The 24,756-nt window shown below is 37.7% G+C and overlaps 1 protein-coding gene across 5 annotated transcripts in view; it reads right to left on the minus strand.

The window, feature by feature from the left end:
* Positions 1-24,756, minus strand: part of nphp4.2.L (nephronophthisis 4, gene 2 L homeolog) — a 144,853-nt gene that overhangs the window by 99,598 nt on the left and 20,499 nt on the right. For all 5 annotated transcript variants that reach the window (XM_018226111.2, XM_018226112.2, XM_018226110.2 and 2 more), the window contains exons 4-9: positions 20,888-21,057; positions 15,817-15,881; positions 11,818-11,973; positions 5,243-5,379; positions 3,807-3,991; positions 1,429-1,555 (exon numbers count right to left, since the gene is read on the minus strand). In XM_018226111.2, the coding sequence (XP_018081600.1) occupies positions 1,429-1,555; positions 3,807-3,991; positions 5,243-5,379; positions 11,818-11,973; positions 15,817-15,881; positions 20,888-21,057 (840 nt within the window). The remainder of the gene's footprint in view (positions 1-1,428; positions 1,556-3,806; positions 3,992-5,242; positions 5,380-11,817; positions 11,974-15,816; positions 15,882-20,887; positions 21,058-24,756) is intronic.

The raw sequence follows: 24,756 nt of genomic DNA on the forward strand, positions 1-24,756 counted from the left end.
GAAATGTTGCTTAGAATTGGCCATTCTATAACATACTAAAAGTTAATTTAAAGGTGAACCACCGCTTTAAAGGGTACCATTGCTATTACGCTAATTCCACAAAACTCTAACAGATGCTTAATATTATTTTTCAGCAACAGCTTTCTTTAACTAAACTAAAGGGGTTTTTTTTTATAGATATAAATGGTTTATGAGTGTGCTTCATCAACCTAACTTTGTTTCCCCTACTGCAAACAATTCAACCATGCTGTATGTCAGCAGTACATTGAAAAAAACAGCCTTCTATATTGGCTCATAATCTGAACAAATGAACAGAGACATTCCACGAATCTTTACCTGGCATTTTATGGTTCACCGGACATTTGCATAAGATGTATTAGATACTATGTTTAATAATATAAAAACCTCTATGATATATTACATTCATATTTTAGAAATGAGCCCTGCAAAGTCATCTCCGTAATTGCTTGCAACTTATTAAAGTTGTGTTGCTGCTGCAAAACATCTCATTTGTTATACACTGCCGCATGTTATTCTAAATCTTTTCCCTATATTAATAGATGATAAAGAGATTGCAGCGTAGACATATGGCTCAGAATTTTTTATAAATGACCTTATTTAAAAGAAGTTTTGTTCCACACAGAACCCACTGTAATTACATAAAGGGAAGAGAGATCATTAATCTTCCATTAAAGAAAAAACAAAAGAAAAACAAAAAACGTTTGCTTATTGACCAGATGTGTAACTAGAAGTTACTGCATCCAACAATTCTTAAAGGAGAACTAAACCCCCATACCAAAAAGGCCCCCTTAACTGCCTGGCATTGCCCCTCCCTTCCCTCCACCCACTGTGCATTAGTAAAAAAAAACCCTTAACAAAAATCTGACCCTAAAATGCAGAGCAGCGGAGCTCCAGGGTGTCATCTTCCACTGCTTCGTATTCCTTCAGGGCTCAACACCGATACGAAGCCTGCAGGAGCAGACTCAGGAGCAGAGTTGGGCCAAGTCAGGAATTGACTTCAACTGTGCATGCGCAAATCGGCGTTGAGTCTCGAAAGAATACAAAACAGCGGAAGATGTGCCCTGGAGCTCCGCTGCTCTGCATTTTAGGGTTAGATTTTTTTAAGGGTCTTTTTTTTTTTATACTAATGCACAGTGCAGGGAAGGAGAAGGGGGTCAATGCCAGGCAATTATGGGGGACTTTGTTGGTACAGGGGTTTAGTTCTCCTTTAATAACTAGCCTCACCAACTGCATGCCAACCAGCAGGTGTAGAGTATATAATTTCATTTGTATGACCTTGAATGCCCAGTAATACATCATTATTGCTTATTCTATATTAACTTCGATGACTGGACCTGGGCATTCCTTTTTTGCTAGTGAGTGCATGACCTTTGGATAATTTAATGAAATTTGTAAATTGTACAATACCTTGCTGTGGATTCCATTGGGGATAGAAAAGACATACTCAAGCAGAAAGACAAGTGCAAAGCCATGGTGGTTAACCATTTCAGGCAGCCGTATACGACTCCTCAGGACTAGTGCTTGCACTGTGGAGCTGTTGGAAAGAAATCTTATGTCAACCTATAAAGATTGTATAAAGATATAATTACAGTATACCGTACAGTTACAAATGTTGTATTTATGGGATTTTAGAAAGTATATTTTACAAACACAGCATATAAAGATAATACATGGATCTAAAAAAAAGTCTGACACCTGTACAGGTAAAACCATAAGACTAACTTTCCAGCCTTTGTTGGCACAATATCCCTTTTTACCAGAAGCTACACACACAGAAAAGGGCAATCCCTATGAAAGCAATTAGCTTATAATACATAATTATTAGTTTTAATCAATCACTACAAGATAAAAACTTGAACGAGAGGAAAGTAGCCATATGGCTTGTGCTTTTAATAGCTATTAAAACATTTCTGCAGAATAAAATTTGCAAAGCTTGTGCTTTGCTCTGTTCACAACTGCAGATATATTGGCAATGCAGTATCCTAACTTTTAGGGTGCCATTACTACATTCATTTTTCATCGAAATGTTGGTTTTCTCCAGTTAGAAAGGTTATAGTCTGTAGTGCAACCCCTGAAAAATACAGTTGAATTATTTCCTGCAGCTGTGCAGGTTTCTGACTGTGTGTAAGCTATTGTTCATCAGCAAGTGAGCCGCAATTGCATACTGTCCAGCTAAGCTCTGCCCCCTTATTCCCTAAGAAGGTTATTAATCAAGGTTGAATTTTTATAACTTGAATGACCTCACAACTCGAATGGTTATTTATTTAAGAAAAAACTTGAATGGAAAAAACTTGAAAGGGAAAAACTCTATTCGGGGAGTTCGAGTTGTGAATTTGAATCAATCGAGTTTTCGTGAAAAAAATAAATAAACTCGGATCGCTCGAGGTTTCGGCGGAAAAATACTCCAATCGCTCGAGATTTCGGGAGAATTTTCCTGAAAAAAACACGAACGTCATGAAAGTTTTTAACATCCTCAAATGGTTCAAGGGACATCTGCCATTGACTTTAACATAACCTTGACAGGTTTTAGATGGTGTATTTTCAGATACAAGCTATTTCCAGAGTTGGGGTATACTAAATTTCAAAATTTGTGGGGTCTTTTTAACCGCAAAATGTGAATTTTGACCAAAAAAAATCACCTTGAACAATCGACTTTCGTGGAAAACACGAACAAGGTGGTGTACCACTCACATGGACTTACAGAGGACAAAAAGAATAATGGTTGCTCTATAGGGATGATGAAGTTCTTGCCCTTGCAGTGTTCATTTCATAACCATCTTGATGGTTAGCCCTACTCAATCTCCTCCATACACTGTAAGCCCTCCACCATGGGTTCACAGTCCTCCTCCCTCCTTACCATTACACTGGCAATAATCTTATGCTACAAAAGATGCAGGAGGTCTGAAAGAAGATGGAAGAAGAAGGATGGAGAAAGCATAACATCCTCAATAAAAATACAAAGACCTGTAAAAGGATGTCTTAGGATAGCCGAGAACTGACACAGTATATCATTGATGCAGAACAAAGTAATTAGAATAGGTTGTCCTCAAACGAACACTGTATTCTCTAGCTTTGTAGCCCATAGAACTAAATCATCAGTAAGATTTACTGGTTTAATATAATGCAATAATGAAAGAAACCTTAAAGGGGTGGTTCACTTTTCAATAACTTTTAGTATGTTATAAAATGGCCAATGCTAAGCCACTTTTCAGTTGGTCTTTAATTATTTGCCTTCTTCTTCTGAATCTTTCCACTTACTGACCCCTTCTAAAAACGAATGCTCTGTAAGGCTACAAATGTATTGTCACTACTACTTTTTATTACTCATATTACTCTCTTCAGACCTTCTCCTATTCATATTCCAGTCTCTTATTCAAATCAATGCATGGTTGCTAGGATAATTTGGACCCTAGCAATGAGATTGCTAAAATTGCAAACTGGAGAGCTGTTGAATAAATATCAAAATAACTCAAAAATCACAAATAGTAAAAAAAATCAATTGCAAATTGTCTCTGAATATCACTCTCTACATCATACTAAAAGTTAACTCAAAGGTGAACAACCCCTTTAATCCACTGCTATGGGTAGAAAGCCTAGGGTAATTATAGCCATATCATTTGTGTAACCCCAGTTTGCTCCCACTAATATCACATTTTGGTGGTTTCAAAATAAGACTCAAGTTAACCGAGAGGCTCTGCTTGTAACTTTTATTAAAACCTTTAGCCCAAATCAAATAATGTTGGCAATATAGCAAATATATCAAAAACTGGTTGGGCTTTAAATACCTTAATTTTTGTTGGGCAATGTTTTTCTTTTTTAAACTGGTTGTGGAATGTCCTCTCATCATTTCAGCCTCTGGGACTACAACAACAATCTGAGGCTTTTGCACAAACACCCAGCCATTGTGAACACCGATATGCAGTCTTCGTTCCTGAATTGACACAGAGCCTCCATTGATGTTGCCATCATCCTGACAAAATAAACATACAAATTACATCTGTTTCAAGCAGTGCATTAAAATAACCAGTGTAAAATTTGCAGTGAAGTGCTGTACTACTGAACCATACTGCATACATTGCATTTATAAAACACTGAAATACAGTGGGTACATTTTCCAAAGGTCTAAATCCCAAATTAGTAAAAATGATCATGGCTACAGGATAATTTTCTAAACTACTACTACTGAATGACCCCATACAACAAATAATAATTGTAAGCACAAACAGATTAGTGATGAATTGTGCATTCAAGTTCATGCCAATAATTGGTCCATTTCAGGATGATACCTATTGTATTCATATTGGAGCCTAACAAGCATTACATTTCCAATCAGACTTTTCCAATCAGACAGAAAACTGTTCCTGAAATCAACAACATGCAAAATAGATCATGGGGGAAATGTAATACAATTTGCAAAGATAAAACATTTTCCAATAAATATTTGCATGTTACAATATTATATTTTTCATTAGGCTTTATTGCATTGTGAATCATAATTGCACACTGAGAACCTTTAAGACCTGCTTGAAGGTAGTGTAAACTTTTGGAGCAAACGTTACAACTTTTATTAAGAAGTTTTTTTGCATACACTGTGCACTAAACAATGAAATATGCAGTCACTATACTACTGTCACGTGAGTTGCGAACATTTATTCACATAGTGAATGATTTTTTGTTAGAAACCAATGTTACATTCCTCAAATTATATGTTGATAATCTTGATAAACTGATCTTGCACCTTACATTTCTTCCAGAAGGGCCAACCCATACAACCAGAAAGAAACTCAAGAATGTTCATATACCCAAAAGTGATTATTTCTGCATGTAAGTCTGACCTGCATCCCTGCAATATTGCTATAAACAAGACAACGCACCCATGTTGTAAACTTTGAAAAGTCTGTAAGCCGTACAATTTTGTCTCCATTGCCAGCATCTAACACCAGCTGTGCTATGATATGGCAAGCTATATATTATCCTGCATGCTAAATCTCTAAAACATATTTTATTTAGTTAATGGTGATCACTGAAAACAACATAAAGATTACAACTCTAATTGGATAATGGGGTAGTAAAAGAAATAAGGGAAATACTTTATGTATATTTATAGTTTCATTCTGTTTGTTCAGTTCTCGAAAATGAAAATGGCTTTGTTGTGTTGTAGCTGTGGGTCTTATATTCAGTTTACGGAAAAAATAGTGATTTTAAATCCACAGGAATTTACCTTAGGTAGCCAGTCACTGTTAACCAGCATTGTCAGCTCCTCCTCAAACTTCTCCAGTGTAGGATAGAGAAACAAACAGATCTGATCTAAGTAGCAAATAACAGTCTTCTGCACATGAGGTTTTTTTAAAGCATCACCTGAAAATCGCATTAAGATAAAGAAGAAAATGAGATGGTATCAATTTTAACACTTGCCACAGATACATTGTATATTGTATCCCCTATTGTAAAATAATAGAATTGAGGACCATAAAAAGGCACAAGGCTGAAGTGACGTCAAATTTCCTTATATTTTACAAATGCAAGTTGAAACTCTACCATGCAAAGAAGAAACCATACAGTATATGAACATGATCCAGAAGCACTTCCACCTTCCCTGCGCCCAAGTTCATTTAAAGTTGACTGAGGTGAAGTGGAAAACCATCCTGTTTGAAAGCCAGTATGTGTGATGGTATGGGGATTTTAAAAATCACATGGCATGGGTAGCTTGCACATCTGGGAAGGCACCATTAATGCAGACCGATATATACAGGTTTGGGAGCAATATATGCTGCCATCCAGACAATGTCTTCTCAGGCAGGACGTTGCTCATTTCAGCAATACAATGCCAAAGTGAATTCTGGGCATATAACAACAACATGGCTCCATTGTAAGAGAGTCTGGGTGCTAAACTGGCTTTCCTGCAGTTCAGACCTGTCACCCATTGACAAAATTTGGCCCATTATGAAATAAAAAATAAGACAAAGGAGCCTCTGCACTGTGAGTAGCTGAAATCCTATATCAGGCAAGAATAGAATCTATAGAATAGAATATATCCATCTTAAAAACTACATCCCAAACTTTTACAGAGTTGTTAAAAAATTAGGTGACACAAAAAAAGGGGGAAACATGTCCCTGTCCCAATTTTTTTTTTTTTTTTTTTAACATGTTGCTGGCAATAACCACTGTGGCATTTGAGACAATTTTAGCAAAGGACAAATTATACTGTAATTTAGAGAGATTTATTGTAACATTATCTTTAATTTATTTTTTTAATTTTCTTTAATTTTGGTGGTTTACATGGTTTAAATATCATATTGTAAGCTATACATGATTTAGAATATCAGAGCTAAGCAGCTGTCACATATACTTCATACAAATTATTTGCATGTGTGTTTGAAACATTGCGGCCAAGAAACATTGCAGGAAATTACTATGCCGACAGAAGTGAGTGTGTGTAATAAAAATCTATTGAAACAGGGTTTTTAAGTGATTTGCAAATCATGCCATTCTCTTTTTATTAGTTGTTTTTATTGGTTATTGCATCTAAGATGGTGTCCCAACTTTTATGAAAACAGGGTTGTAATAAAAAACAAACAGAATAAAAATTCACATTTCGTAATGTAATAATGTTCCCTAAAGAGTTTATTGTGTAATTGAGCCCTGCACAATGTTAAAGCGGAAATTATTCTTCTTTTCACGACAGCCGTTTCCTACCTGTTGGATATGTTTTAATTTACAATCTTCCCAACCGCTCATCTTCTCATGCCTCCCTAGGTGCTATAGTCAAAATGTCATAATTACACTATATCTAATTATAATAGTCTTACATTTGTATACTGGATAACCACCCTATAATAATTGGCCTCTTCTACTTCCACTATAAGACAGATTCAAATGACAAAAAAATGATAGGACGTAAAGGGGAACTGTCATCCAAAATAATTAATCCAAATCAGATTTTATCAAGTTAGTCAAGCAAAACAAACTTTAATTACACTACATAAATTATTTGAATCTTGTTTCCTTTGGTCTGGAAATTCATAATTATAGCAAGCAGGCAAGTACCATTTTGTGGACACTGTTATTAAGACAAGCCTTGTATCATCTCAAAATCTTGTTTATCCATCTGAATGGGGGACTTGATGTCCATCCCCATACACTGGCTACACAATTATATGGTAAAGAGAGAGGGGAGTCACATATAGAGATGATGCTGAAGTTCCTGCTAATTAGCATATACTGTTTTTTTCCGTATAATTCTTTACCTACACCAATTCCATCTGGGCTGGTTCTTTGAGCTTGAACCCCTACAGTGCTTGTACTCTAGTTTTAGGATATAATCTGTTCTAAGCTTTCAGAAATAATTAATCAAAAGATGATTTGGTAGGATGAATCTAAAAGGTAAACAAGGCAAATTGAGAAAATTCACCTTTAAGTTGCTATAACAATAAAACAATACAAAAACATTACTGACATGAAAGAAACATGCTACTAAATAAGTAATTTATAAATGATAATCATATTGGGGTTTTTTTTGCTACTACAAAATAATATTTGTAACATATCTCGTTGGTAAATTAAAGAAAAGATTGTGTATGGTAGCAGTCTTTGGAGATTTGAATGTGAATATACACTGTTCTTATTGCATCTCAAAGGGGTTGAAAACGCCGCTCCATTTTCAGACGAGGACTGTTCAACAGCTGCGTCCGTGTTCTGACTTCATACTTACGGTCCCTTGTCGCTGGTTTCAACAATACAAACAGCTTAAATTGTTCATTTTAAGAAAAGAACAAAAACACATTTACATGTTTTAATCCATTTCGAAGGGCCTTTGTGGGCTTGATTTTTTTATGCATTATGGAAGCGAAGAATGGAATCTAATTTTGTGTACGAAAGACAACCTTTCTACATTGCACTGCCTCATACATGAAACATATGTTTGCTAATTAAATATGTCCAGCTGCAAACTCCCTGCTCCATATGGTTTTTACTTTTAAATAAGAAACTCAGCAGCTGCGCCAGCTACTAAACCAATTGGCGGAGCAGCACAACAAGTGGTTAAGTAGCAACGGCACACAAGGAATTAAGGAGGCACAAAAAGTTTTAAAATAGTTGCTGCATTCACAAAATAAATCCAAGCAAACATGTCAATGGCCTGATTAGAAGAAAAGATGTTATGTCATAATTTTCCTGCTTTTGGTATAGGAGCATAGGTAATGTGTAAAATATATGCTTATGAATAATCAAATCAATAGTGATGTTATCAGTGATATCAGTTATATTACATGACTAACAAGCTTTGCTGAATAAAAAATAATAAATCCACTACTTGAAAGGCAATGAGAGTTCCTTGGAGTTCCAAGGCCAAAATAACAGCATTTGGCGGACTCACATATATTGTTATGAACTTCGAGACTTCTAATGTACGCACATACTGTAATTATTTCCTAAACAGTGCACTGTGATATTACATCTGCATAGAACCAGTCTGCAGAATGCATCTCAGCTTTTCTACTGAATCCTACAATGTGGAGATGAGGTTAAACCAAAGGACCTGGGCAGTAACTCTTGGCAACCAATCAAATGTGTGCTTGCATTGTTCTACCAAAAGCTAGCTGAAAAAAAGCTAATCATTGATTGGTTGCTACTGTCCAGGTGCAAATTTGCCTAATGTTAATAAATTGGTCCTAGTAGGGCTACTAGGTACTGAGTCTTGAGCCTTGTTGCTCTCTGTCAGGTTAATTTCATTAGCTGCTTAACAGCTGTATCTGTGTCCTCATGTCATACTGTTCCTTTGCTCTGGTTTTACAAAATTGACTGATCATTTTTAGAGGAAAAATTCTTTCTATGTTTAACATTCAGCTATTTAGTTCATTGTTCATTGAATCCTTTATGGAATAAAATAATTAAGTCTGATTTCCTATACATTAACTCCCTATGAGCAATTCTGCTATAATAAAACATAGCCTTGTACATAATCCATACATTTAAAAGGGTTCCAGCTGCAAATTTGTTGCACAAAAAAAAAAAAAAAAAATTTTATGCACAGAAAAAACTCTTAGCAGGTGCCGTGGCTTCAAAATCATTTCACTGCTACTGCTTGTTAGCAGCTAAATGGTATTGCTGCAAATTTCAACATTCCCAATACTGCTCAACCCAAGAGAGAAAAAAAATGTAAAAACATGATTAATTGGGACCTGTCACCCTAAGAAATAATTCCAAGTACTATTTTATAATGTTAGTCAAGCAAATATAAACTTTCTTACACTATGGAAATGATTAAAATCTTGTTTCATTCAGTCTTGGAATTCACAATCACAGCAAACAGGAAGGTGCCATTTTGTGGACACTGTTATTAAGACAAGTTTTGTATCATCCCAAAATCTTGTTTATGCACCAGAATGGGGGGATCTGATGCCTATGGTGAGGAGGATGGGGAAATGAGAAAAGTGCAGGAAGTGCTGAATGGAAAGTGAAAGTAATTGCCAGCCCCGCCTCTATGCCTAAGGCAAATAGATGGGGCAGGCAATATATGAATGACAGCTGAGATTTTTATTTAAAGGTTTTTATTTTGCAATTTGAACATAAACAAAAACAAAACAATTAAGGAATAAACAAAATTAACAATCTTAACACAGGCTCCAAGTTTTTAGTTACATATAGAGAAGTATATGTAGTAACAATGATACCCAGGTAGTGGAATCTAGTTACCAGCGCGAGTGCCGGAGCATCTCTCGTGTTCACCAGGTTCCCCAAGGGAAATAGGATTGATTTGATTTTGTTTATCCACAGCCCGCTTAGTGCAGCTTGCAGGGAGGAGCCAGCATCCTCCAGAAAAAGTAAAAGTCATATGCATATAAAGCTACTCTTTCTTCCATGTTACCTATTGAGATACCTTTAACCAGAGTAGTTTGTCTTAGATATGCTGCCAATGGTTCAATGGACAGGGCAAACAAAAGAGGTGACAGGGGGCATCCCTGCCTGGTTACAGCTGAGATTTTTAAATACATTTTTATCAGGTATGGATGGTTTAATAAAAAAAAATTGGGCTTTATATAAAAAGTACTATTATCATAATGTTTTTTACGCCTGGATGACAGGTCCCCTGTAAGCAAATATAAATTTAACATATTCTGTTTCCATAACAAAGTATGTACATTTCTCAACTGTTTTGTGCACACCTTGCCATTTTAAAAGATTTTATTTTTTGAGTTTTCATAATAAACACAAAACAACATAACAAGTTATAGAACCTTAGAGAGGAAAGAGAAACAGAGGAAAGGAAAGAGAAAGATTCTCAAGGGCCACAAGAGGTGGTGTCAAGTGAATTATACATCTAGGGGACTGTTTCTTTTGAAGAAACTGATGGTTCATTTCTGCTTCGACGTGCATTTTATTTCTCCTCTGACAGCTTCAAGGCTCAATGCAAATCAAAATAATTTCTTCATTTTTCTTCATTTCCATTCTGACTGTGGAACGCAGTACAAAGCACAAACATTTCATTTGCCGAGTGCTGCAGGAGCCGCGGGCACTTGTCTCTGACAGTCAAGTACTTTGCTTCTAGAATTCCTCTTCCTCTGCGCACTTCCCCTTCATTCTGTTTCCTTTGCTCCAGTAAAGACATCTGTGGTATTATGGCCACTAGGCGGGCATGATTGCTGCACGGAGGCAAATTTCTTCTGACACATCATTTTATGCAAAAAGAATTTTAATGACATAGCCTTTTCTGTAAATATGCGGATTTATGAAATAAATGAGCATAATGATGATTGCTGTTCCAATACTAATGTATGCACATTAATGGAGGTGGAACAGCGCTTACATCTGCTGCAAACGCTCGGTTATGTTGAATTAGTGAAGAGATTTAACCATATTTTGGGCGGGAGGTGGATTTGGAAGAACTTAGGGGCATTATATAAATATTCACATTATCTCTCAAGCAGATGTTTATGCATTGCCAACCAAGCAGAAAACATGTTTTTTTTCAAAACCCCTCAGTCAATAGCGCCGCTCCAGCAAAACTCCGCACCGAAACCCAAACAGACTTCCCCATATTCAACCCTGAAATGGGGCCAGACACACCGTGAGCCACCCAGCCGCCCCCAGTCACGCGACTCGTGCTCCGATAAACCTCAGTTCACCTTGCCATTTTAACAAAGAACAGTCAAGTTTTACAGAACAACATAATGGTTGGGGAGAGGAATTGGTCTCCCAGATTCCTGCTTTATATTCGGTAATCCTCCTACTGAACGCTGGTTCTGTCTACTGGCCACTAATTAAGATATACAGATTGCTGGTTACACAGTATACTGAATGCAGTATTGAATGCAGGAATACATAGAATGCCATGCTGATTCACTAGTCACAAAATAAGTGCCAAAATATTAGGTCAATATTTTTAAACAATAAAGGGCACATAAAAACAGCCACCCCAAATGCAATAAAAAGAGTTCAATAGAGCAACCTCAAAGGTACTATTTGGACAAGCGGCCTATATCATTCTGGTATAGACTAAAGACTGTGCTCATATGTTCATATTAGTACATGGATTTGAATGAAAAGTAGGTGAGTGAGAGATTTACGATAACTACATAGATATACAGAAAGAAAGACTGTAATTAGTGCATCCCTCACAGCCATTGTCCCTGGCTGTTCCAATTATTTAGTACCATTATACATATCAACACATAGCAAATATATATTGCATTTCGTGTTTGAGAAATGAAGCAACACAAAATGTATAACTATCCATATAGAAAAAGTGCAATCACTGTAAGTATCCATAGTCTTTACTTAGTCAGTTCAATGTCTTACCTGAATCATCACATGATGGCATAATCCCTGGGATTGTCTCTGAGCCTGAAACGAGCACATTTTCTGGGAACAAGTGGGCAACTGTCGGTAAGACTTTGTGTGGTCGCACGGAGTATTGAATACTGGTGTTTTCAATTAATGTCATATGTTGGTTTACTAAGCACAAAAAAAAAACTGTCAATAAGTTAGGTCAATATAGGAAGATCTGCCCCTCCCAGCTACTTTTCTTATGTTTGATGTACAATCAACCAGTCAGCTTTATCTTTAATACTGATATAATACCTTTAGCTGCAACCTTGTAACAGGAATGCACAACATGGCCAAATTCAAGGGAGAGCAGGAGGCATATATCAAAACATTCACTGAGGTGATGCACTTTTTTGCAGTACTTTCATATTCCTAAAATAAGATAGATTTCCATTCTTTTTAAATGTAATTTTTTTAAAGATCACACGTTAAAAATTCAGACCGTAATTGTGGAAACATGTAAACTGTAGCACAAAAAACATTTAGACAGTAAGCTGTACCTAAAGAGAATGGGACAACCATACATCAGCATAAACACATTATGATTTATCACAATTTCTATCCAGGTCATTATTGGTTAAAACTCTGAATAATGTCAGGGAAGATGATGTTTGGGTGGAAAAAACGAGATTCTACTACATGGCTGCCCGCTATTTACAGTATCCCCTAATCTCCTAAAAGTGGATGTGTCGACCTATAAAATAAACCCAAATCCTATTTTATGATGTTAGTCAAGCTAAATAAATTTCACTTTCCCCATATAAAATGATTTAAATCTTGTTTCTTTCAGTCTTGCAATTCACAATCAAATCAATCAGGCAGGCACCATTTTGTGGACACTATTTTTAAGGCAAGCTTTACATCATATCAAAATCTTGTTTATGCAGCAGAATTGGGCACCTGATGCCCATACACTAAGATTTATTCTGCAAACGTGCAACGTTTCAGGGTCAGACCCCTTTGCTTGACAAAGGGGTCTGACCCCGAAATGTTGTACGTTTGCAGAATAAATACGCAAGGGTATAACCCTGCTGTTACTTGCCTTTGAGTGCCAGTGTTTTCTTGGATAGTTTGCTGAGGAGGGTGCCGATCCCTCCAACACCGTGCACCAGGCGCTGAACTGCTGAAGGCCAGGGTTGTGCGAGCGGGCTACAACACATTGCATACACTAAAGGTTGCCACCTGCCTGGTGTTGACCCGGACAGCATGGTTTTCGGGAGGGCTGTCCAGGTCAAAAACTGCCTGCCCTGTTTTCATAATTTGGAAAAAAGGGCAAGATTATCTAAAAACGACGTAGCAATCAGCCAAACACCACGTCATAGCTCCGCCCACCGATCCACCTGTGCAACGTCACTTTCCCACAAGCACCATCATCTACCCGCCCCTATGACGTCATTGGCCCATCCCGGAGTTTCAAACGGGGAATGGTGGCAACCCTACCATACTCTCTATGCTGACAGCTGAGACTTTTAAACAAGTTTATAACTGGTATGGGTGTTTTAATAAAAATAAGAATTTGTATTTCATGTTTAATTTGAGAAGGACTTTTATTATACAGTTTTTAATGTCTGGGTGACAGGTCCCCTTAACTACTTCAGTTCATATTCCCTTAACTAACCAACCTTGCCCTCTTCCTCTGCTTTGAGATGCCCCACAGTGACTATTGATATGGAGGCATATGGCACCAAAAAGAATCAGCTGGCAGTGATCACAAACTGAAATTGCTGCTTTGTCTTATCTTACAGGAATCAGTGGCTCACAGCTTGATGGTGACATTACAGGCTGCAAATAACTTTATAGGCTTCCCGGTTGTTTAATGTATACACTTAACTTCTTTGTATTCTTATGTTTGCTTTGTAAGTAACGTAAACACTGACTTGCCGTGGAACATTTCATTTTTATACCCATTCTTTGGCATTATCCTTTTTAAGTGGTAAAACAATGAAATAACAAGCATGAAAGAGTTCATGTGACAAGGAAACAATAGATTGTTTGTGATTCCACAACAAAATGATGGATTTTAGCGCAAGTGATAAGGCACAGCATAAACCAAACTTGCAATTACTTTTTATCAGCAGATATATAAAAGAAAATTAAGAACATTTATCTTTGATATGTTTTCTGACTTTCTTGCCAGTTTTCCTTCAGGCTGATTTACAAACTTTCCAAGACTTCATTTTATGCTAGATTATCAAGGAGTAAAAGATAAATTGAAGTGTTCTTCCTTGCATAGAAGGGTTATTTAATGCTTGCTGTGCAGTAACACTGCCATCGCTGTATTATTCTGCAATTACCCAACAATAAAAAACAAAATGAGGGACGAATTCAAATGTGTATTTCTGGCATTTGTTTTCTATTATCTTCCCTGACAGTCAGCTACGAGAGAATACAGTGTGACTAGGGTCATGCTATAACATCATGTGATGGTTTGTTATTAACAGACTTACAAGGAAACACAGATACATTTCATCAAATAAATGTAGATAAAGTGTGCTTCAAAAGCGGATTAGGCTCTTTGCAGCCCCAGGTGCAAGCCGTACCCCATGCCAGGGCAAAGTATACATGTAGCAAATAAAGCAGCAGCACTCCGGTATTTTTGAAAAATTTGTAAAACTTTACTCAAATGCCATAGGCAACGTTTCAGGCTACGCAGGCCCTTTGTCAAGCCTGCGTAGCCCGAAACGTTGCCTATGGCATTTGAGTAAAGTTTTGCAAATTTTTCAAAAATACCGGAGTGCTGCTGCTTTATTTGCTACAGATACATTTCATCATAACAAGTGTCAAGATGGCCATGCACTATAAGATCTGCTTGCTTGGCAAGGTTATGCCGACCAAAATGTGGGCGATATCGGGCTAATCCGATCATTCGGCTCTATAGGCAAATGGTCGGATTACGACGGCATGCCAGCATCAACTAGCCTCTGGCGGGAAAATCATATCTGCCTGATCTAATTCTGGCTGATTTTCGGCCAGATATCGTTCTGGGAGGCCCGTTGCAGGGCTCCATAAACTGGCAGATAAGCTACCGGATCAGTCTAAAGGACCACCATCAATCTGCATTGGTAATGGCACAATATCATTTATACCCCAAAGGTAGGATAGACTTAAGGGATCATCTGAAATGTCAGGAGTCCACATTCATTTTTGGGGTTTAGACAGCCATGTGATGATTTAGTTGTGATAAAGGGTACCTTATTTATCTGTATTATCATATGTATTTTCCTGCTGTGTGCACCTGAGAATATTTATGCATCAGTCTAGCGACTGGCCTGTAATATTGCACACAGAGTAGAGTTAGGTGCAGTAACTTGAAAGTATGCATTTTTGCACATGCTATGAGCTAAAAGGCAAATCCGTGCCTTTTTTTTTGGAAGAGAGCGCATTGCACTAATTTTGGAACATAATGCATCTGAACACCCTTCTATGAATTTACTGTAGTGGGAGCGATTTAGAAGAATAATGATTGAAATAAAATGTGTTTACATTTCTGGGGTGGATTATCTCTGCCCTCAAGAGTGGAGTGAGCAGATAACAGCTCCACAAAGCACAAAGTCCCATTTGACTGTAGGCAGCCAGCAATGCATACCAGCTCCAAGAAGGCATGCTTTATCCCACTATAACAAGGAAAGACAGCTTTTTCTTACAGTGCAAAGAAGCTTGAAATAACTCATGCTTCATCTGTAACCTGTGTGAAATTCATCTGCCTTTTCCTTGAAAGGTAATGAAATTGTGTTTTTATACTCTGTGAGTCTGTAGATCCATTCTCTACATATACAAAGTGCATGCACCTTATTTGATATTAACAATACTGTTATAATAAAGGCACTAAATTGTTCTGCTCCTTATGTTCCGACTGACTTTTATAGTGCTATTATCTAAACGGATACAACTAAATCGTGTTCACAAAAATCATTTTAGTCATCTGTACGTACTCAATCAGTTGAACCATTAATGAATGACAATCTCACTTACATTCATTTGGATCTTTCAGAGTTGGATGCAAAAGACTTCGAGGTGTTCCATAATAAAGTTTTAACCTGAAAACAGAGTTTATTAATTAGTATTATAATTTATGATAAGTCATAACAGCACAATAAACCATTACATAATTATATATATATCATATATAATCACTGTTGGGGTGGCTGTGTCCCCCCAGTGATTAAACCTATCCATTTCCTTTAAGGGACTCGTGATTTTTATGGGGTTGCTTTTATTTATAAATTACATTGGTTACACTGCTAATAACTCACTGTACTATATAAAATGTAATTCCTGAACCAAGTATATTTTTAGTTATTAGTAATAATGGTGTATAGGCAGCCATCTCAGGTTATTTTGCCTGGTCCTTTTCTTTCTGAAAGAGCCAGCACTTCATTATGGAACTGCTTTCAGATAAGCTATCGGTTCTCCAACTCAGTGTAACTGAAGGAGTCATGGTGGGACTTGGATTTTTATTATTGAGTGCTATTCTCCTAAGTACCAAGGAGCTGTTATCTTGTGTCAGGTAGTTGTTTTCTTGTTACATTCTAATTGTTCTGCTGATGGGCTGCTTCGGGGGGGAAAGGGAACGGGATGATATCACTCCAACTTACAGTACAACAGTAAAGAGTGACTGAAGTTTATCAGAGCACAAGTCATATGACTGGGGGCACCTGAGAAACGGACAATATCTAGCCCTATGTCAGATTTCAAAATTAAATATAAAAAAATCTGTTTGCTCTTTTAAAAAAAACAGATGTCAGTGTATCACTATTAATTGATGCGTTGTTTTTTTTTGTTTTTTTTTAAAAAAACATGTTTTCCCGTGACAGAATCCCTTTAAGAGAACAAAAATTGTGCTGTATTATTTTCATTCAGGTGTTCTTCTCCCTATCGAGCTGTATTCCCTGTCCAACAGAACTGTGGAAAGGGATTATTTGGGAAATCGTTACAATTATCTTGAGAATGAGACTGTTTACAGATTCAATGACAGTGGTGATCCTGTTTAGCACACACCCAAGCAGATGAGTGTTCTTTCATTGAACAGTTGACACTAACTGGCTTTAAAGGAATAAGTAAAAGGACAGAGGGTTAAAAAAAATAATCCGCTGGGTCCAAAACTGTGCATGCATCACCTCTATTTTGCATCAAGTCAACACATCTTCTAAATCAAACCTGCACATCCGTAAGTCCTATACGTTATCCCAAAACTACTGATTCAGCACCCTACTGTACACCCTAAACCTAGTGATCCTGCTCTATATACAAAACTGGATATCTAAAACTGTCAAACTGGAAGTCTGCAGGCCAAGTCTGGCGCTATTGCCAACACAGGTGTTGTGGCCATAAAGCAAGGTCAAAACCTCACCTTGTGTTGCACCTTACACAGTGAACACCATACAGAATTTATTAGCTGAATTTTCATGTTTTTATCTTGGACATCACTTTTATAATAATCTGGTGGTATGGTAAATAAGTTGGCAGCAATGCTGTATCCCAAACCAACAGATTCAGATCTCTAAACAGATCACTAAACTGATCCAATCCATTTATACCACAAGCCTACTGTGTTTTGGTTTTTGTGTCTTTGTTTCTTTTACAAAAAGAATAAAGTAATCTTAACAGAAATTATGTTTGAGCCTTTTATATACTGTTCAATGCACGCCCTATATTAAAATATACATTTAGCCTAATTAAACTATAAAAACATTTGTGCAAGATAAGCAGCATTCGTATTTTCGATGATTTGGCAAATTATCAATACCAACACACTAAAGGATAGGATAGAATTAAGTAGAATTGCCTACTCCAATGTGATCTCTCATAATAAAAGGAAATTCTGATCTACTGCCACGCAATTAAAATTCTATGAGCAGCTGTGTGACCTCAAAAAAAGGAGATTACTATTCATGCTCTAGTGACTTAATATCTCTCTCCAAAATTTTCTATTAGCTATCCATTTCATTATTCACATCAGCAGAATATTGCGTGGTGCAATAGAGACATCTCTTTAGAGAAGAGTGTTTCAGGTAATGACAGCTTTCTCAGCGAGATGACTATGTTTCTGCATTTATTAAGCGGCTTTTGCGGAATGGCATTCTTTTTGGTGCTATGCTATTACATCCATCTGAATGAGAAAACACTGGCTAAATTATATTTAGATATTGCTGTAAATATTTCAAAACATTTTTTTTGCAGCTTTTTTTTTTTTCTCATGCTAAAAACTGTGAGAAATGTCTACCATCTGGACACCCTTTGCTGCCAACTTTTTAATCTGTTAGTTCTGAAACAGACTGGATTCATATATATTCATATAGAAGATATTAAGTGAGACAAAGTGTCATTTTGCCCAAAGCATGGTAGAGTCTGTAGCTGTCATCCTAACTTCATGTTTTTCTGAAACAAAAAACAATACTTTAGTTTTAAAGAATTAACCCATTGTAACCAACCAAGGGTGTATCCAAACATATTGACTTTAGCTGGAATATGGAATGGTTGATACAACAGCCCACGCACACCATATGAAAAAGAAATCCCCCACAGACCCGACAGCATAGTCCCAAATGCACAGGTTTGTATCTGAAAAAGAAGTTGAGCTGCCAGATGAAGATGGGCAACAGGTTACATTTACCTGCTCTGCTAAAATTGATGTTAGCCTTTTCTTTATGTGAACAATCAAATATGAGACATGTTACACACAGAGTCCCCTTATCACTTGCCTTTCACTTCTGGCTTTCCTATTCCATTTCCAAATTCACATTTGAATGAACTTGTAGTATAGTGACAATAGGATATTATGCAACTATTTACAGGTGGTCTTTTTTTATTTAATTTTTTATTTTTTTTATGGTTTTTGAATTTGTTTAGCAGCTCTCTTTGGAACTTTAGTAGCTATATGGTTGCTATGTTCCAATTTACATTATAAACCAGCAAGTAGATGAAATGATAGACTGGGAGTTTAAAAGGAGAGGCCTGCATAGAAAGAGAAGTAATACAAAAAAATAACAATACAATTGTATCCTCACTAACTAATAGTTTTAGGCTGCCGAGGTCAGAGGCACCCACTAAGGCAGAGGCAGAATGGTAATAACTAAAGCTATATAGGAGGGTAAAAGTTTGCCAACATGTAATTCCTTAGTTTCCCCAGGAGGGTTCTTGGCCAGCTAGTTGGGCCTTTATTACAGTTGAAGAAAGGAGTAGGGCCCTTGGCAGTTCAGTAACTGGCCATGAGGTGTCAGGATTCCTCTAGTTTATAATAACATTTTTAAAAAAAAAGGAAGCACATGCTCAGTTTTTTAGGTCTCCCACTTGCTGGAGTGAGTGGTGTGTGTGTCTGTGTGTGTCTGTGTGTGTGTCAATAGGGCCACAGAGGTAGCTTCCAGTAGGTGAAGAAAATACAAGTAAAGATTCGTAATGGCTCACCCTAGGAGTGAGAAGTAGGATTAGGTTAGTTAGTAGATCAGTTAGAGGCTCCAATGAGAGGATAATAAGGGTGTCAATACTGTCAGTATAGGGACTTAAAACGGTCAAGCTCAGAAATAGAGAGATTCCTGGAGTAATATACCTCTGTGAGCTTTGCTAATGCTGGGAATGGTTTCACCAAGGCAGTGAGAACTACCTCTAGGTGCTGTAAACACTACATCTGTGATTGTCTGAAAAACAACTGATTGCGAAAGTTCATGAAGCACTTACTGACTTTATATTGTACTATCTAAATCAACACCCACCAACCTAAAGTGTGTAACATCTGGCACCCACGTTATTTGAAGAATCTGTTTTATGGAGGAGATACAGTGTGGTTAAACCTTCCTCCAACAGAAAGTGAGGGCCCACCTAATTTAGAAGAGTCATATTTAGCACAAGCTTAATGGGAGTAGCAGGGAGTTTCTACTGCCCTAAAGCCAGTCTGGGTAAGACCTCTACCAGCCGAAAGTACCACCAAGCAGTTTGTTTCCATAAAACCTCTTACAACTGTAAGAAATAAAGACACGTTGAAATATTGCTAAAATATTATATTCTATAGCATACTAAAAGTTAACTTGAAGGTAAACTATCTCTGATTTTTACATTCTTTATATGCCCTGTTGCCATTCACCTTCATTGTTGTTCGTTACCATTCTGTCAGCCACTTGCAATGTATTGCTCATTGGACACAGTTTCAGGCATCCTAAGCTTTATAAACTGAATATGCCAACAGCATTCCACTGTCTCACCATTTACATACCTACTAGAAAATCATGTAAACATTAAATAAATTCAATAGGATTGTTTTTCTTCCAATAAGGATTCAGTTTATCTTAGTTTGGATCAACTGTTTTATTACTACAGAGAAAAAGAAAATCATATTTAAAAATTGGATTATTTGAATAAAATGAAGTCTATGAAGTGTTTGGAGCTTTCTGGATAACCGGTTTCCGGATAACAGATCCCATACCTGTACTGTCTATTTATGACTTTTATATATTTTGACTATTATCAATAGTTCCCCTTTAAAAGAAAGTGCTTATTATACATGGCTGTATAATATTAAAAAGGAAACATGTGAAAGGCAGTGTATTTCTTTTGTGAAACTTGGTAAAAAGAATAAAAAGCTGTAAAAATAGATTGGTTTTTCATTACATAAATACAACTACTGTAATCCAATTTGCTGTGCAGCAACTGAATTGAGCACATGACTAACAATTGGCGATGTGTTTAGCAGATTCTTCATTTAAAAAAAGGCTTTCTTTAAGGTCATGAAAATGTGAATTTACTAGCAGTCATGCATTGGTTGTTCCCTACCAGTAATGGCAATCCCCTTCTGCTTCATATGATTTTAAACTTTTTTACAAGACCTGGGTGAGTGCAATGTGATTTTAAGCAGTATCATTTATTCTGTAATGAGGGGTAAAAGGATACACTGTGCGTAAAAAAAGCACATGATTTACAGGAACACAAGAAACGAGAGTTGCTGTGAGTTATCTGTCCCTCACTAGAGTAACTTTGGAAGCAGTTTATCTATGGACTCACCTGGCATTTCAAGTGAATTAAAAAGTTCAACAAGTGCCAGAGAAATACTCACCTTCCGCTCTGAATGCTTGAATCATCTTCCAGCTGATGGCTAAACAAACTCATTATTCCAAAGCCACATGAGAGTTGTTGCTTGGATCCACCTTGCTTTTTTGAAAGTGCAACAACCTCGATGACAGCCATAATGCTGGGGTCAATTAGTGTTGTATAAAAGTAGATTGGCTGAAAAACGGAAAGAATTATTAGAACATACATTTTATAAGAACAATATTTTTGTATTAGCTCAGTCAAAATTATTTTGAATTATTAACTTGAAACGGGCTTGAAAGGGATTTGAAACTCTGGGGATATCAGATTTCTGCATAAGAGATTGAATACCTATATATGGGTGTATGAATCAAAGTGATAGCCTCACAACCTTTTGTTTTGTATTCAGTTCAGCTAGCTCAATCACATTTGTATATCAATAACACTAGAGGAACAACAAGAAAAAAAAAGACTAGTTTCTTTCTATCAAGAAAGACACTAAAAATGTAAATTACAACTTTTAGACTACCTAGATTATTATAGACTAATATCCTCAACTGCATTCACTCATCTAAATAAGATGTGATGATAAAACTATCCTGACATTTCAAGCAATGGCAGTCTTAGAGGTACATTAATTTCTATTTTTTTCGAGTTTTAGAAAAACTTTTTGATTTTTATATGGCTCAACCCAGGAAATAGCTCAAATCTGAAAGTACACCACCTGACCCAAGGTCATGTAGAAGTCAATGGCAGAGGTCCCTTAAACCATTTGAAGTTGTTAATAGTCTTCATGATGTCCGAGTTTTTTTCTGAGGGTTTAGCCCAAAAACTTGATCAATTTAATAGCCAGTGTTAGCTACTATCTGTTTTTAAACCACATCCACTTTAAACCACACCCATGTTACCACAAGATCATGTCTACATTAATTTGTGGTAGCACACCAAAAAAAAAAACACACAGGAAGAGTATGCCACACCCAAGGAGAATAGGGCAGGCGGAGTAGGGCACACACACACACACACACACAGGGAGCACAGGGAAGGCAGAATATGGCACACAGGTAGCATAGGGTAGGCAAAGTAGGGCACACAGAAGGAGTAAAGGGCAGGCAGAGTATGGCACACACAGGGAGCATAGGGCAGCCAGAATACAGCACACAGGGAGCATAGGGCAGGCAGAGTATGGCACACACAGGGAGCATAGGACAGGCAGAGCATGGCACACACAGGGAGCCTAGGGTAGGCAGAGTATTTCACACACAGGGAGAATAGGGCAGGCACAGTATGGCACACAGGTAGCACAGGGCAGGCAGAGTATGGCACACAAGGAGCATAGGGCAGGCAGAGTATGGCACACACAGTGAGCATAGGGCAGGCAGAACAGGGCAGGCAGAACAGAGCAGGAGACAGGGAGACCTATCAGGACCACTCTAAGGTATCCTACATACAATGACACAGTGCTAGTGTCCATTAGCATTTTGTATCAGGTGTGAACAGGTGAACTATGTGGGCAGTTTCAAGGTGTGAACAGTACATGGATTTAGGAGTGTGCTACAAGTGTGAACAATGCAGGGGGATTACAAGTGTGAACAATGCAGCATGTTATGGTCTGAATTTGAGGTGTAAACAATGCAAGGGCCAGTTAATCTCTGTAGTGATACCTTTTAAATCTTACACAAGGTAAGCAGGAAGACTTTCATTTGGGGGGGCCACACAAGGGGGGGTTGTGGGCTGCATCCCGCCAGTTGGACAGCACTTTTCTGGAGTACTACAAACAACCCAATAAAACCCCATTAAATCATAGGAATAAGTTCTCCAAAAACTAGACAAAGACATAGAAAACACTGTAACACTATGACATTTTCTCTAGCAATATGTTATACTATGGAATACAAACAGAACTGTGTTCACAAGTAGAACTATACAAATAAAGAGAAAATAGATAGATGGATAGATAGCTCTAACAACCAATAGGGCCTTTATCTTATTTCCGAGAATTCCTATTCATATAATACGAATGCTATTCCCAACCTGCTAGCGATATTGTTTACTTCAGTGCCGGTGACATTCAGCCTACACTTTCCTTTATCAACATTTGCCAGTTCCAGTCTTTGAATGAATAAACAGGTTACTAAATCATTTAAAAATACTCAGATTTAATGCTTTCATCTTCTGCTCCACACAGACCATTTAGCACTCATGCCTTCCTTCCATTTGTCATCAGCACAACCATAATGAAAATTAGGCACAGAATGGCTTGCATGCTGTGAGAATCTGATAGCGATTTCATTTCTCCAGCGAGGGCATAAAAAACAAAGTGCAATCTACTTTTTTTGCTTTGTTTTGTTTTACATTTCCACAGAACCTCTATTAAAATGGCAATATTAGCATTCATCAAATTATTAAAAAAGAAGCTATAAGGATTATTGCTAAAAACACTCTATTTTCAGAGCTGCCTAAATGTATTTGTTGGTGCCCCAGTTAAAGGAGAACTAACCCCTAAAAATGAATATGGCTAAAAATGCCAAAATTAACTTATTGCACCAGCCTAAAGTTTCAGCTTGTCAATAGCAGCAATGATGCAGGACTGCAACATGTCACAGGGGGTCACCATCTTGGAAAGTGTCTGTGACACTCACATGCTCAGTGGGCTCTGAGCAGCTGTTGAGAAGCTTTAGGGGTCGTCGCAAATTATCAGGCAGAAAATGAGGTTGGCCTGTTATATAAGCTGATGCTACAGGGCTGATTATTAAATTATGGTGCTAGTTGCACTAGTTTCTGTGCTGTCTTTTAGTTATTATCTATATTAATGACTTGGGCTGGTACAAAAGCCTAAAACATAATGTACAACATATCTAGTCTACTTATTTTAGTTCTCATTTAAGCAAATACACAACTGTAGATTTATCTGTCTCAGCTCATATATAGTCCTTCTTTAGAAAGAGTCTGTATATTACACAGTGTATATATCATAAAACTAGAGCCATTCCTGATTATTTCTGACAGCCTCAGGCAGGATTTAGCTTGAGCTCTGTTCCTGCCACTGCTACATATGTTTCCATTAAAGTATTTAGCCCTCATCCTATAACTGAACTGGTTGCGTGCCCAGTCATTTAGCCAGATCTGACATGGCTCAAAGTATGATGCCTGCTGTAAAGTGATTGCTGTGATCACACTTGGGAACTGGTCTGGACAGGCAGACGGGCAAAAAGGATTGGTTTGTTAGGTGATCTGTCTGCCTGAATGAAAAGATCTGAAGGGAAGTGAGAAGTCGTTGCAGGTCATTTTCAGAGTTGTGGAAGATCCAGACCAACTGCATATGGACAAGGTTGAGGAATGAGTTTTTTTTTTTTTGTTTGTTTTTTTAACTACTCTAAAACCATTCTCTTGGCACAGTGCAGTGACAGTCAGGTAATGTGGTCAAAATCTAGGCAGGAATGGCACCTTCACTCAAGTGTGAGGTAAGAATTAAGTGCGATCAGCCTACCGGGGTTGCCACATCAGAGGCCTGCACCACCTCTGGCCCCTACCCCCCCCGCACACGGACTCCGACCCCCCCCCCCAACGCCACCCGCACGGTTTCCAACTCCCCCCTCCATCACCCGCATGGCCCCCAGACTGCCCCTCTGCCACCCGCATGGGCCATCGCCACATATCCCCCTGCGTATTCAGGCCCCCGCCACAAATCCCACTGAGCACTCCGCCCCCCCCTTCCCCCACCAGAGAGTACCTTCTTCAATGCATGTTATTTCTTCATGCAGCGGGGGGGGGGTCAGATAAGAAGCAAAGCTCTGCCAGCAGCGAACGGGTCTAGGTCGGCGGGGCCCACCTGGTTTTTTCCTGGTGTCCCGATCGCCCAGTCGGACCCTGAATACGATTTTAAAGAAACCC

The sequence above is a fragment of the Xenopus laevis genome, chromosome 7L (genome assembly GCF_017654675.1).
Source record: "Xenopus laevis strain J_2021 chromosome 7L, Xenopus_laevis_v10.1, whole genome shotgun sequence".
Lineage (NCBI taxonomy): Eukaryota > Metazoa > Chordata > Amphibia > Anura > Pipidae > Xenopus > Xenopus laevis.